Source organism: Alnus glutinosa, chromosome 13 (genome assembly GCF_958979055.1).
Source record: "Alnus glutinosa chromosome 13, dhAlnGlut1.1, whole genome shotgun sequence".
Taxonomy (NCBI): Eukaryota; Viridiplantae; Streptophyta; class Magnoliopsida; order Fagales; family Betulaceae; genus Alnus; species Alnus glutinosa.
This window is the reverse complement of record NC_084898.1, coordinates 2,336,314-2,350,943: the sequence shown is the minus strand read 5'-3', so window position 1 is coordinate 2,350,943 and position 14,630 is coordinate 2,336,314. Positions and strand designations below refer to the sequence as shown.

The 14,630-nt window shown below is 35.6% G+C and overlaps 2 protein-coding genes across 3 annotated transcripts; one reads left to right on the top strand and one right to left on the bottom strand.

The window, feature by feature from the left end:
• Positions 1 to 2,193: 2,193 nt before the first annotated feature.
• LOC133854812 (probable sodium/metabolite cotransporter BASS5, chloroplastic) lies at positions 2,194 to 9,403 on the top strand. Of its 2 annotated transcripts, XM_062291081.1 has the most exons (8): positions 2,194 to 2,483; positions 2,576 to 2,676; positions 6,517 to 6,647; positions 7,101 to 7,294; positions 7,416 to 7,668; positions 7,742 to 7,995; positions 8,079 to 8,161; positions 8,842 to 9,403. In XM_062291081.1, exons 1-8 carry the CDS (start codon positions 2,291 to 2,293, stop codon positions 8,908 to 8,910), a joined length of 1,278 nt encoding a protein of 425 aa, XP_062147065.1. In that variant the 5' UTR covers positions 2,194 to 2,290; the 3' UTR covers positions 8,911 to 9,403. The 2 variants fall into 2 exon arrangements, with proteins under 2 accessions (XP_062147065.1, XP_062147066.1); XM_062291082.1 differs by lacking the exon at positions 6,517 to 6,647 and having other exon boundaries at positions 2,349 to 2,483.
• A 1,617-nt stretch (positions 9,404 to 11,020) lies between these two features.
• Positions 11,021 to 12,979, bottom strand: LOC133854566 (uncharacterized). The gene has a single exon (XM_062290801.1). It carries the CDS (start codon positions 12,977 to 12,979, stop codon positions 11,021 to 11,023), a length of 1,959 nt encoding a protein of 652 aa, XP_062146785.1.
• Between the last annotated feature and the right edge of the window lie 1,651 nt (positions 12,980 to 14,630).

Sequence of the window (14,630 nt, the reverse complement as noted above, 5' to 3'; positions counted from 1 at the left end):
CGTGAACTGGAAGAGAAGGAGGGACCATCACGTGCCGGTGAGTGAGGAGCACTCGCTGGTGTGTGCACACCACGCTCCGGTGCACGGACGGACAGGAAGAGCGTACTGGGTGGCGATAGTGACAGATGACGAAGGCAAACACCATGAAGAGGCACGTGTCAATGTAGATACTGACGGAAAAGCATGAATCTAGCTTTAAAGATGCTGCCTGAAAAATGAAAACCAAAAAAATCAAAAGACAAGTTTTATTTCATTGGGTAGCCGCTGGCGCCTTACCCATACAATTCATCAGTAGATTGAAACACCACATACTCCAGATTCTCATAAAAAGTAGAGAATAATACCTTTACCTTTTAATTTTACAGAACGAAAACCCTTTCTCGAGAGAGAAGCGGCTACTGTAATAGTAATTGAGCCTGTTACTTTAGTGAGGTGGACAGTGCCGATCCATGATGCAACGACGGAATATAACCATAAGTTTGGAGATTCTACACAATTCTACGAAGCTCTACAAAACGTCCTTTCCGATGGAATCCATCTGTGCACTACAATGGGCCGGAAATGTGTGTGATTGTGAAATTCAAATGAGCGTGACAGTATCATTAATTACTCAATGAAAAAAGCGACATAATATTAAACAAATGACAAATTTTTATAGGCTCGTATGTTTCTAACTTTCTTTTCAGTAATTATCAAAAAAAAAAAAAAAAAAAAATTCTGTAATTAAGCTATTGTTATCTAAGCATTTACATAAAAAAAAATTAAGGAAAAATTATGTTTACCCCCAAAACTATAAAGTAATTTGTAATGTCTCTCACAAACTTTCGATTGATAAAATGTCTCCCTAAACTACTATTGTGGTTGCAATGTTCCATTTTGTGCATAATACTACAAAAATGGTCCTAATAAAAAATTTAGAAATAATTCAAAAATAAAAGAGACAATAAAAATTAAAGAAGATTGATTTTTTTTTTCTTCTTATTTTTTTTTAATTATTTTTTAAGCATGGGTACGTATTTTTATCATTTTGTGTGCAAAATGTTGCAACAATTGAAAAGTTGGAAAGAAAATAGAAACAGGGTTTTAATTGATAAGGGTTTTGAAAACAGACAAAAGAAAATATGTAATTTTTTTAAAAAATATCATTAACAAGCAATTTAAAATTACAAAATACTTTTTAAATACAACGTAATAAAAAAGAAATATGGTATGCGCTAAACAAATATTCATCTTCCTTCCACCAAATCTAATGTGACGCGGTCCTCGTAATATCTGGTGAATATTTTTTCTATTTTTATTTTTGAAGGACATCACATCAAATATGATAAATGGAAAGTAAGGGTGTACAAGTAAAACAATTATTAACCGTTAAGAACCGCATAATTGCAATCAAATAACCGCCTAGGCCAGTTGCGAGTATCAGTTATTGAGACTGAAAAAGCGGTTAATAATCGATTTTTCATCAGGGTATCTCACAGCCTTATAAACTTTGATGTACTTCGTTTACTGAACGACTGGCCCACCTAAAGGTGGTAGTCGAACATTTTCGATCACAGTAATCGACTACCAGGAACCATAGACAAATCCCTATACCTTATTCATTTGTTTTGCTATTTCTCTTATTTGTATTGCAGTCAAATGTTTCTTTAGATCGTTGCCTGCAATTCATTAAACTAAGTTAAAAAAAGAAAAAAATGTTTTGAATTTTTATGAAAATTGGTTACTGATTAATAATTGGTCTTTAACAATCACATAATTACTGGTTGCAATTAACCGCTAACATGCCTAATGATTATGAGGAAACGATCGCAACTGTAATCGCATGTACACTTTTAAATTAGGAGGTGAATACCGAATATATTGCATTTCTTAATAAAAAAAGAAAAAAGAAAAAAGTTTCAACAGTCATAAAGATAATTCTTTTCAGTCACATCGTGAATACAATAACCCACATCCACATGTCACATACATTGACCATTTAACGAAAAAAAACAAAACAAAAACTTTTAAAAAAAAAATTGAAAAAAGAAAAAACCATTAGAAAATAGATTAGCTTTCGGAGCGTGGAGTTGACCTTCATCATCTGAAGCTACAGCCTACAGATATAACGATGACATATATATATATATATATATATATATATATATATATATATATATATATATATATATACTCGCGTATAAATAGATTCGATTCCACTGTTAACAGTGACAAGCTGATTCCATTGATAAACACCTCTTCCCAAAACCAGAACTAAACCCATTTTTTCTTCCAAATTTTGATCGTGAAAATGAATTTGAGTATCAACAAGCAGCTACAGATCCACCGTCCACAGTTCTCGGAGCTCCACTCTCGAAATCTCTCTGGTACACGAAAACTCCAGCACCCAATTTCGACGCGAAATCGCTTACCACCCTTGTCGCCAACTCTGTCTTTCTCGCGGTCTCTGGGGTTTCCACTTTGCTCTGGCTCGGATTTCCCACGTGGGTTTTGATGTTATTTTTGTTTTCTTAATTTTTTATATTTGTGTTCTATGTATTTGGATGTTTCAGTGTGCATATTGTTTCAATGACAGATTGGAGTACAAGTTCGTTGGTCAGCAGATGTGTACCCGAGATGTTTTCCGATCCTCCGGAACCGGGTCCGGGTCCAAATGGTGAATCCGTGCCAGCTCAGGTGTTTACAATTTTAATTTTTAAAGTGTTATATTGGTTGTGTTTAAAAGAAAGGCTGTGCTTTGGAGCCTTGATCATGGTGTTGAAATAGTGAAAATGTGCCTTTACATGGTGTGTGTGTGTGTGTATAGGTTACATTCAACATGTATCCGTTAGAGTTTGCTTCCAAACAAGGCCATGTTTGATAATCTTGATATTTGTGGAGCATAAACATTATAGGGAGCATTTAATCCAATGAGGGTTTGTCAACATACTCTTCTCATGAAATGTTTTTGAAGGGTCTACTTGACAAGAGTTATATATAATAGGTGTAACTATTTGTTAATGTTACATTCGACTTCGCTTTGCGTTTTTTTAATGATATTTCTCTTACTTATAAAAAAAAAATGTTACATCACTCATAACTATCAATTAGATTAATATTTTGACACTCCTATTGCTGGGTTACACATTCTGTTATCACTCAACATGCACACCAAATTTATATGGATGGTTTATCTTTTACTATTTAATCCATATGCTCATTATCTTTTGTATTTTATTAAAATATGAAAAGACTGAAATTTGAATATTTTATAGATGAGATAACTCTTAATATCCAATCCTTTTCATGTTCTGCTAGTACGAAGGATATAGGGAGAAAATGTAATCCAAATGGTAGGTTTATTAAGATTCCCATCCAATGAACACTCAAGTTTTTGAACTGCTAGTATGGGTGCTGTTAACAGTCTCTGAGAATGGTAAAATTGAATTCTTGGGTAGTTTATAGCTATTTGATAGATGACTGGTTTGGGATTTTTAAGATTTGGATTTTAGCGAAAGATAAGAACATAAATCAGGTATGAGTAAAATTGATATTGGACAGATTAGAGAAAATATAATGTTGGACAAGGACAGCAATGCTAATTTTTTTTTTTTTTTTTTTTTTTTTTTTTTTTTTTTTTTTTTTTTAATTTCACGGACTATTGTAGCACGGTAAATGCACCCTAGAATATTGTAATACAATGAATAATGTTGCAATTATTGTAGCAGGTTGTTTTTGGATGGTTTTGGTTCCTATCTAATGGTGGGACTTTAGATTTTTTCCTTGTCTTATTTTGGGGATCCTAGGGGTTAAAGGAGAGTAAAGCTGCTAGAAATCAAAGAGAATGAAAAGAAGACAAAGAAGGAGAACATAACCTAGGTATCACAGATTATTTTCCTAAGTATCACACCTAGGATTCCTCGATATCAGTTACTCGGATGGGTTTGCATCACATAATCCTCAAAAGTTTTTCGTTGAAAAATCTCATAGACTTGCTCTCTTTGAAGAAAACTAAACCTAACCCGAATAAGATTTGTACTCTATTGACTTTGACTAATAAATAACAAGCAAAACCCACAAATAAAACCTAATAACATGTGAAGGCCATAACAAGGACCATTGCCTTACTGCCTGCATTTAACATTTTATAGTTTATAATCTCCAATCATCTTGATATTTTGCAAGCATAAAGGGTATGGGGAAGCAATGTAATGCAATTGTGGTTTGTTAAATTACTTATCAAATGAGAAATTATTTGGAATTGATCCAGTTTATGGATGAGATAATTCTTAATTTCTAACCATCTTGACATTTTGCAAGAATATGGAGTATGATAATATAATTAATGCTGAGTTTATTAAAATGCTCAGCGAATTAAAAATTATTTAGAGGTGCAATATTGACAAAGAGTTATATTAAGTAAAAGTTGAACCTAATTCCTATTTCTCATATATATCCAGAGAGTAATTATGATCGAGAATATTCCTATCAATTTTAATGGGGCCTAATCTATTTTTCCTCTATGTTAGTGAAAGTTTGTGACAATTTACATATTTAGAAGATTAAAGATTCTTATACAAGATATAATAAAGTGAAAAAGATTAATTTAAAGGCTTTTTCTATTACAAAAAAAGGTGCTCTAATTTTGCCTTTATATGCACTATATAAATAACCACAATGTTTTGAGTTGCCTCTAGTGTCAAAATTGATCATTATATGGGATGGAAAACATTAGCATGTGCCTTGCATGTGCGTCTGAGTTACCAAATTACCCTAAAAAAAAAAATGACAACAATTGTCTAGAGGGATGGTTGCACAACCATCCCTCGCTCGTTCAGAGGGGGTGGTCCCGCGGCTGCCCCTATTTGCTCAGAGGCGGCTCAACATAACAGAGGGGTCACCATGTGGCCACCCCCATTTGTTCAGCGAGGTGGCCGCACAACCACCCACCACCTATTCATAGGAGGTGGCCGCGTGGCCACTCCCACCTATTTAGAGGAGGCGGTAGTGCAATCCTTTAGTTGTTCAGAGGGGTGGCTGTGTGGCCACCCTATAACATATTGAGGGGGTGGTTGTGTGGCCTCCCCCTACCAGTTCAGAGGGTGGCCACGTGGCCATCCCTAAGCATAACAGAGGGGGCGGTCACGGGGCCACCCTTACTTGTTTAAAGAGGTGGCTGTATGGCCACCCCCTACATAACAGAGTGGCCACCCCCATCTGTTCAGAGAAGGTGGCCACCTCTCTATTATCTTTGTGTCAAAAAATTTTAAGGGCAGTTTGGTGACTTAGGCATTCGTGCTAACATTTTCCATTCCAAATAACGGCCAATTTTGACACAGGGCAACTTGAAACATTGTTGGTCCAAGTTGTAGCGAGTTATAGTGTAGAGGTCAATTTGAGAATAAAGTGGTAGTTTGGGGGGACGAAGTGTAATTTACCTTAAAAAAAAAAGAAGACACCTATTTAGTTCACTAGTTAAATCCAAATCTGGAAGATGTTTAATTACACTATTTATAGATATATTTAATTGTTTTGATTTACTAGAAATTTCACCAACCTATAAGAAAGTGGGTGAGACTATATCAATATTGGTGAGAAGCCCCACCATAGTTTATTCCAATATATATGTTTGTGTGTTACAAACACATAAAGTGGATTCAATACCTACATTGCATTGTGCATGCTGTTTGCATGGAGAACGGAGGTGCCATTGGTCAAAAGAGATAGAGCTCAATGGGAACATGATATATATTTGCTCGTACAAAATCAGCATTTGTATTAGGAGTGGGCCTGTTAGTGTTTGCTGACTGTTAAGTAGAATTTATGGGGCACCAAAGGCCACGCAACCTGATTTTTTGATACATTCACCAGTTGAACTTTGATACTGATGAAAACTTTAACATGTCTTGCAAGTCAATATTCCTAATGATGTGTTGGTGAAACAACCCCTTTATTCAGATGTGGATGTATTGTTTGCCTGAAATAATAATTGCCGACTTTGGCAAGACAAATAATATTGCTGATACTAATTTCCATCTTCTAAGTTGACAAAGGCCAGGCTAGTAGTTTTCTTCTTTGGGTCAAGAGATGGCTGAAGCAACTCAAATAATGAATGAGAGCCATCATGCTTATCAATTTAAGCCATCCTCTTTTTAGCAGCCTTAAGTCACAGTTGTTCAAATGAGGACCTACCTGAGGTGAACTTAGAACAGGCTCAATCCTATCCTGATTATACCTCTATTGGTTGGTTGACTGGTTCCATACAGTGGATTTCTACAATTTCGTCAATTATGAATGTATTAAATAGACGCATACATGTAACATAAGGATATTTGTTTTGTGAAACAAGGGAATATTGACTTTTTACCCTTTAGTCTGAGCAGGGTCTTACGCTCTCAGTTTCACTTTTAAAAAGTTAGTGTTAGTGTTTTCTTTTTCTTTTTTTGGTTTATGACGTTTCACTAGTGTCCTTGATATAGACAACTTGCAGAGTTATTTCAGGCCATATTGATCACACTGCTGCATGTCTTGTTTCAGGTGCCTAAGCAAAAGGACACTTCTATAGTAAAAATCTTGAGGGAATCAAATTCCTTTTTGCCTCATGTAGTCCTTGGTAGTACGCTGTTGGCTCTTGTCTATCCACCTTCTTTTACATGGTTTACCACCAGGTGACTGAGCACTCTTTAGATGAATTGGTTGGTCAATGTGTGCCTGATTACGTAAAAAGTTGCATCAAAGAGCAGCCTCAAGGAAAAGCGAGAAGCCATTTGCATATTGATCTTCTTTACTGTCTAAAATGTGGAGAAAGCAGGAGTTAATTTCTCTAAGGTTATGAGTCATCGACAAATGCAACAAAATAATATATAAGCGTGTATCCATTTGAAGTACTTGTCTACAGTAGGATAAGTTTTGCAGTCTTTATCTATGGAGCATGAAGAAGATACATCATTTATGTTTGCTATGTCATATACTTGCATGAAACCAGTGATGGGTAGACGTTAATTTTGGCTTAGTTCATAATGTTGATTTCTAAACAAGAATGAAAAGGAAAAGATTTACAATGTTTATCTAAAGCTTATGCTTATAATTCATGTTTTTTTTTTTTTACTCTCTATTTCCAGGTACTATGCACCGGCATTGGGGTTTTTAATGTTTGCAGTTGGGGTTAATTCCAGAGAAAAGGATTTCCTTGAAGCATTCAAGAGACCAGCAGCTATTTTTGCTGGTTATGTTGGCCAATTTGTTGTGAAGCCTCTTCTTGGATATCTTTTTGGCACAATCTCAGCTACACTATTTGGTCTACCACCTTCCATAGGTAAGGATCTCTCTCTCTCTCTCTCTCTCTCTATTTTTCGTTCTTTTTGATAGCTAGGATCAATCTCACCTTCAAAAAACCTGCTGACACTGGGTTAACATTTTCTTAATCTATGTAATAGGTGCTGGGATTATGTTGGTATCTTGTGTTAGTGGGGCCCAGCTCTCAAACTATGCTACTTTTCTGACAGACCCACTAATGGCCCCTCTAAGCATTATCATGACATCATTGTCTACTGCTACTGCGGTATTCATCACACCAATGTTGTCACTCTTGCTCATTGGAAAGAAACTGCCTGTTGATGTAAAAGGAATGATGTCTAGCATTATGCAGATTGTAGTTGCGCCCATTGCTGCAGGCTTGCTATTGAATCGGTGATATAACAACTCCATATAACTTGATAACATATTGAACTCTTTTAGTGGTCCCTTATATTTGTGCCTACAGGTTCTTTCCCCTGATCTGTGATGCTATTCGGCCACTTTTGCCCCCACTATCAGTCTTGGTAACAGCTCTTTGTGTTGGAGCACCACTTGCCCTTAACATTGAATCTGTTATATCTCCTTTTGGAGTGACAATTTTGTTGCTCGTTATTGCATTTCATTTTTCTGCGTTTGTAGCTGGTTATTTATTTTCTGGTCTACTCTTCCATAAGGCAAGTGATGTGAAAGCTCTGCAAAGAACACTATCCTATGAGACAGGTGCCACCTTTTAGCCATTAACAGCAATGTAAAACTCTTCATCTGCGTGTCATTCTAGCTAACTGATGTTTTTGCTTTTGCAGGAATGCAAAGTAGTCTTCTCGCCCTTGCACTTGCGAATAGGTTCTTCCAAGATCCACTTGTGGGTGTGCCTCCAGCAATCTCAGTAAGTCCATGCCATCGCTTTTGTATCAAATTTCTCCTATTTTTTTCCTCCAAAAAACGAAATTCAGTTAAATCATCTCCCTTTCTTACTGCAAGAAGCAGGGTTTTTTTGCCCCTGATATGAATAAGATTAAATCAACTCCCTATATAGTAACTCAATCCTGTATAGTTTGATTGTCATGGATTCACACTCAGCTTGGTTTTCCTATCTACGATAACCAGGATCTCTTATCCCCACCGGTTTAGGAGTTGTTGTTTGAATAGGATCTTTCTTCTTTTGAATTTCAAATCTCTTATTTAAAGGATTGGAGTGAGGTGTTTCAATATACATTTACAGCAATATAGAATCATATCATATATCAAATGATAAGAAAATCAGGCAGAAGATTTACAGAATTTGCCCAAAATCTCTCTCTCTCTCTCTCTCTCTCTCTCTCTCTCTCTCTCTCTCTCTCTCTCTCCCTCCCTCCCTCCCTCCCTCCCTCCCTCCCTCCCTCCCTCCCTCCCTCTCTCTCTCTCTCTCTCTCTCTCTCTCTCTCTCTCTCTCTCTCTCTCTCTCTCTCTCTCTCTCATTTTTTTTGATATATTATATACGCTATATTTGTTTTTGAATAAAGGCTGCATCTGGTGTTGCACAATAGTAATCTTGAGGAATATCCATAATGTTTCTATGATTTGCAGACTGTAATAATGTCTTTGATGGGCTTCTCTCTTGTAATGATTTGGGCCAAGAGGAAAGAACAAGTCTGATTTGAAACAGCACTGTAAGTTTGATATACTGCAACTTCGTCCATGCATTATCCTGAGTTGAATGGGCAATGCAGAAGCTATCATTGAGCAGTTGAAGATGGGACCTCAGATAGCCGTTTGAGGTGGCATTCTTACATAATCTCTTGCAAAGAATGGATTGGCTTCCTTTCGTTTCAATTTTTCCTCCAAAGATGATAGAAAAAAGTTGCAAATTTATGAGGATGTGGGAAGGAATCAATTGTGGCAAATTCGGGTTGGCATTTACTTTTTGAGATTCGATTACACTCTGATTTTTTGGCAGTTGCATATCGGTTTCCTTCTTCCAATGTTAGGAGGCTGTTGAATACCCGTTGTCTCCAACTGCTTGTGTAAATACAACCATGTCTATTTAATTAGTATGCTTATACCATAACAAATAACATGACATAATTGTTTTTCATGTTAAACTGTAAGAGTTATTTGAAACTCTTATAATGGACAAAATATTTAGAGATATCATTTGATCTTCAGTATCATTTTTTAATAATGTTTTCATTTTTAGTGGAGATATAGTAGATTGGTCTGACCAATGATTTTAATCATGTACTCCTCCCCTTCATCCTGAGGGAATAACATTTTACATTATAGAGAAAGGCAGAGAGAGAAATCTCAACAATCTCATATATATGTACTCAAAATTTTGTGCTCAATGTTAGGGTAAGTGATTTTATGTGTCTTTAGGTCCTAGTAATTTTGGTTTACTAAGTGACACTTATAGGTTCGTATCACTACATATGTAGCTGATCCCTACTCAAATAAGGTCTTTAACTCACTTTTTGAAAGTGAATCACACAACTCACACAAGCATTAGTTATGTGTTATACAAAATTTTGAATGCATCGTGCGTGAAATTGAATCAATTTATGTTTGACTCCTTATGTTCTTGTTGATTAACACATTGAGTTTCAAATGCGAGTGTTTTTGCATTCAAAGATATGCTGTTGATATTATTATTATTTTATTGTTTTGGGCTTCCATTCACAAACTTTTGTGTGCTTTGCTTGAGTTACTTGATGCACTTCATTTAGGTTATGCATTTTTTTTTATTCTATCTCTCTCTCTAGCAATAATAATGTTAATTTTATTCTTACATGTGAATATCTGGAGTAGTTTTGGGAGTTGTCATCTTCATTAGTATTGAATATTGAACCGAACAGAGTAGTGCCAATTTCATATTTACTGAGTAGTGCTAATATTTTTGTTTGCACACTGTTGAACAGATGGCACTGAAATGCCTTTGCCGTCTTGTTATTCCAATTATTTAGTATATGCTTTTACAAGCAATAATTAAATTTAATTGTTTAATAAATATAGTGATAAGTGTTGTACAGGTTTGCAAACTGACATCTATATACATTCTATTGTCACGTCCGTCACAATTAAATTTAATTATTTTGTAGTTAATGTAGTACGTAGCACGTGGGCGGGCTTACAACTTAACGCAACAATTCATGTGACACTACTACGTCAACTATCATATAAGAGATTTATAATAAAACTTATACTACCCTTAGTATCGCTCGTTTACTAATTATGAAGTACCGTGTTAGTTTATATGCATGATCTATTATTATGAATATTGACATCAATCATTAATCTAGTATTCGTTGTTGTGCAGGCAATATGCATTATTCTGTATGCATACCTTATCATTATGGTAATTATAAACTCTTTCAATTAGATTATTAGTTTCAATTTCAGCAAAATTAAATTAAGTGTTAGATAAATGACATTTGAACAAAACATAGTAAAGCTTTCATTACGTAAAAACAATTATTGTGGAAACTTCAGTTTTTTGAATAAACAAGTATTGCATGAATTAAAAAAAAAACAAAATACAAAGTGGGAGAACCCACAGGAAAGAAATGCGCCAAAAACCAAACAACAAAGGAATAATACAACAACCCAACCGAGTGTTCATTCAAGCTCAAGAAGTACAAGATGAACGAAAAAAATTAAAAAAAAAAAAAAAAAAAAAAATAGAGAAAAAATTAAGAAGAAGCCGCCAACTTCATCAGAAGACTAAAGGCCAAAATCCTCCACATTAAACCCGATCCTAAATACCCCACTATCACCAACCCCATTCACTTAGTTGCCACATACAATCACGAAAGTAAGGTCTTGGAAGATGGACGCTAAAATGGCATTTAGAACATTCTAATGCCACATCATCAAAAGCTTCGTGACAACCATGGCAATACTGATTTTTAGTCTTCTTGACACAAGTGAGAGGGTGTTGGTGATAATCACTATTGTAGGTACTTCCAATTGTAATGCATGGATTGTTCCCAAGAACACATTCGATGTGAGCGGGAAAGTCGCATTCTGCACAGTAATAGAACCAATAGTTTGGGTCTCTTTCTTTTTCACAAATTAGACAATAATATTCTCCAAAAGCGTTTTCAGCAGCGTAGGTGAGCTTGAGGAAATGTGTATCACATTTATGCCTTGCTAGCAGTGGAAGATTTGCACATCTGATTCCTAACGCGAAATCGCAGCTGGTGCATACAAATACATAATTCTCATTGTCCTTGGGACAAGCTTTGCATTTTCTATTAGAATATCTAAGAGCAAGGAAAAGGGAGTGCTGATGACCTTCGTGTTTAAGGGTGTCCGGAATTGAACCGCATTGAACGCAAATTTGCTTCAACGAATATGTAGAACAATTGTCACATTTGTAGGTGAAGCCACAATGACCACGAGAACAAAGTTCACAAAAGAACACGTCACCCTTGGTGTTTGCCCGGGAGAGGAGGGTGAGCTGGTGAAAGTTGTGAAGTCGGTATTGCTGAATCTTTGTGGGAAGTACAGAACATCGAGTATGGAGAAAAAAGTTGCAATGCACACAACTGTAAAATGGGACCGAAATTATGAATTCCATACACCCCTGACAAAGCTTATCATCCTTGACCTCATCATTGCAGAGGATTAACTTATGTTGTCGATGACTAAAATGTTGGATCTCCTCAAGATGAGGTCCTTCGTCCTCAGATTGATTGAGTGCCCTGATCAAATGAGTTGATTTGCTGGGCACTGATTCACTAGTTGTAGGCAAAGACGAATACGCGGTATACATAGCCGTAAAACCTGTTAGGCAATCTATGTGGATAATATAATTACATTTACGACAATAGTAAGCTGCATACTCTGTATTCACATTGTTACAACATATTTTACAAAATATGTCGTCGCGCTTCTTGAATTCTTGAGGAGAATAGATGAGGCTGAGGATGTGATTGTGTAGCTCAAATTTGGCGAAGGGTGGAAGTTTAGCACATGTATTGTGGACCAAGAGTTTGCAGATATTGCATAGTTTGTAGGCCATGTGCTTGATTTCCTTTCCACAAGCATCGCAGCTGAACTGGATCTGCCTGAAGACGGAGAAGAAGTCGTGATGGTGACAGTCATTAGGATTAACTGGCAAGCGGTTAGCACACTCGATGTCGAGTTGGAAATCACACGGATCACATTTGTAAAAGAAAGATCTGTCGTGAGATCTACGACAAGCATCACAACAATTTATACCTGGCTTTCGGAGAGTAAGGGTATGGTGTGGATGCAGAGGGTGGTTTATTTGAGATAGATCAGTGCATGATTTATGAACAACGAAGCTGCATGCGGAGATGGGGAGCCGGCATTTGTAAGCGGGACCCAATACTGGTTCGTTGCACCAGTAGCAAACAACTTTCTTGTCGCCATCATTTTCCAGCTTTTCTTTGAAGTCCAAGAAATGATCTCCGGATGAGTACCCCAAGAAACGATCTCTGTATGAGGTCCCCAAGAAAAGATCTCTGGATGAGTTCCTATGAACAGGGTCCCGCTTTTCTTTGAAGTCCAAGAAATGATTTTCGGATGAGGATGAGTTCCTGTGAACAGGGCGGTTTTGACATTCCACACAATTGTGGAGGGAACCCCATATTGGTTTGTAGCAGCACGAGCAATGGACTTTCTTCTCACCATCTTTTTTCAGCTCTTCTCTGTAGATCAAGTGGTGCCCCCCCCAGTATTTATTATGACTACAGTCCTCCATCTCTCTCAAGAGTCAAGATCGATCTCTCACACACTCTCTATCTATCTCAAAGCACACAACAAAGAGGGAGAGGTGGTTAGAATTGAGAAATGCGAAGAATCTCAGATTTGATCTCAAAGCTTTTAGATTTGATTTAAGTTTTATAATTGCTATATATATATAAAGCTTTTAGAAATGCGAAGAAGCTCAGATTTGATCTCAAAGCCCAAGAGGCAAGTCAAGCGAGGTTCGCTTGGCTTGCACTCATACAAGGAACGGAACTGTACTTGTATGTCTTTTTAAGGTGTACGTATTTGTGCATTAATTGGTTGATTATATGTACACAATTATTCTTCTTAATTATGAAACAGAGAAGTAAAAGAAGAAATGATGAAAAGCAAATAGAGATCTCTCATTTTATTTTATTATTTTCCCTTTCCCCTAATTCGAATAGAAAAAAGATCTAATTTTATTATTCACATGATGTCATGAAATTTAAAATTTTAAATGATGTGAAAACGTATTTAAGCGCACCACTCTTGATTGGTGCCCCTGGGAGGAAGGTGGGCATGTGAAAATAGTCATGTTGGTGTTGTAAGTTCAATCTTTGTTTCGTTGATTGAGTATGAGGAGAGAAAAAAGATTTATTTATGAAATTACTAGAAACCCATATGTATATGCCTTTTACTAACCTTTCTCTAAAAAAAATATTTTTAAGGAAAAATTTCATTTATAATTCCTAATCTTTCATCACTTTTGCAATTAAGTATTCAAACTTTAAAAGTGTCAATTTATGATATCAATCTTTCATTTTTTATTTTTTTTTTCAATTTCAACTATCCGTTAGAATTTTCTGTTAAATTCTGTCAAAATTTTCAAAATACCCCTCAATTTTTTTCAAGAAAAAAAAATTGTAAAGATTTAGGTGTTTGTCAGAATTTAACGGAATTTGCAAAAATACTAATGCATGAATTTTTGAAAAAACACTGGTATTTTGGTAGGATTTAACTGAAAATTCTAACTAAGTGTTGAAATTCAAAACAATTGAAATATGGATACTTTAAATTGACATTTTTTCAAAGTTTGAATACTTAATTGCAAAATTGATGAAAGATCAGGAGTTATAAGTGAATTTTTTTTTCTTCATATTTTTAATATTAGAATAGTTTAAAATTTAGAGGGCAATTTTTTAATTACTCAAAAAATTATCATCCTATCTTATTGTACACAAAAGATTGGGACAAAATTAGATACTGGCCCCGTTTACTAACTCCCTCCCCTTCCCCTTCCCTTCCCTCCCCTTATTTTTACCTTTCCCAAAAAACATCAAATTCAAAACATCCTTTTCTTTTTTACTTTTTATATCACATTAATAATTTTTTATTATTATTTAATTAAAAAAATCCACTACAATACAAATTTTTTCCACTTTTCCATATAAATTCTTTCTACTTTATATCACATCAATCACTTTCTATTTTCACACAACAAAAATATTCTCACAAAGGGAAGGGGAGGAGAAGGGGAGGGGATTACTAAACGGGGCCACTAATACAATAAATCAGCTTTGTATTTTGTAAATACCACAAAAGGTTAAAGCCCAATTAAAGATGTATCCAATTAATCAAACCCAAGAGGCAAGCAAGGTTGACTTGGGTTACACTCATAGAAT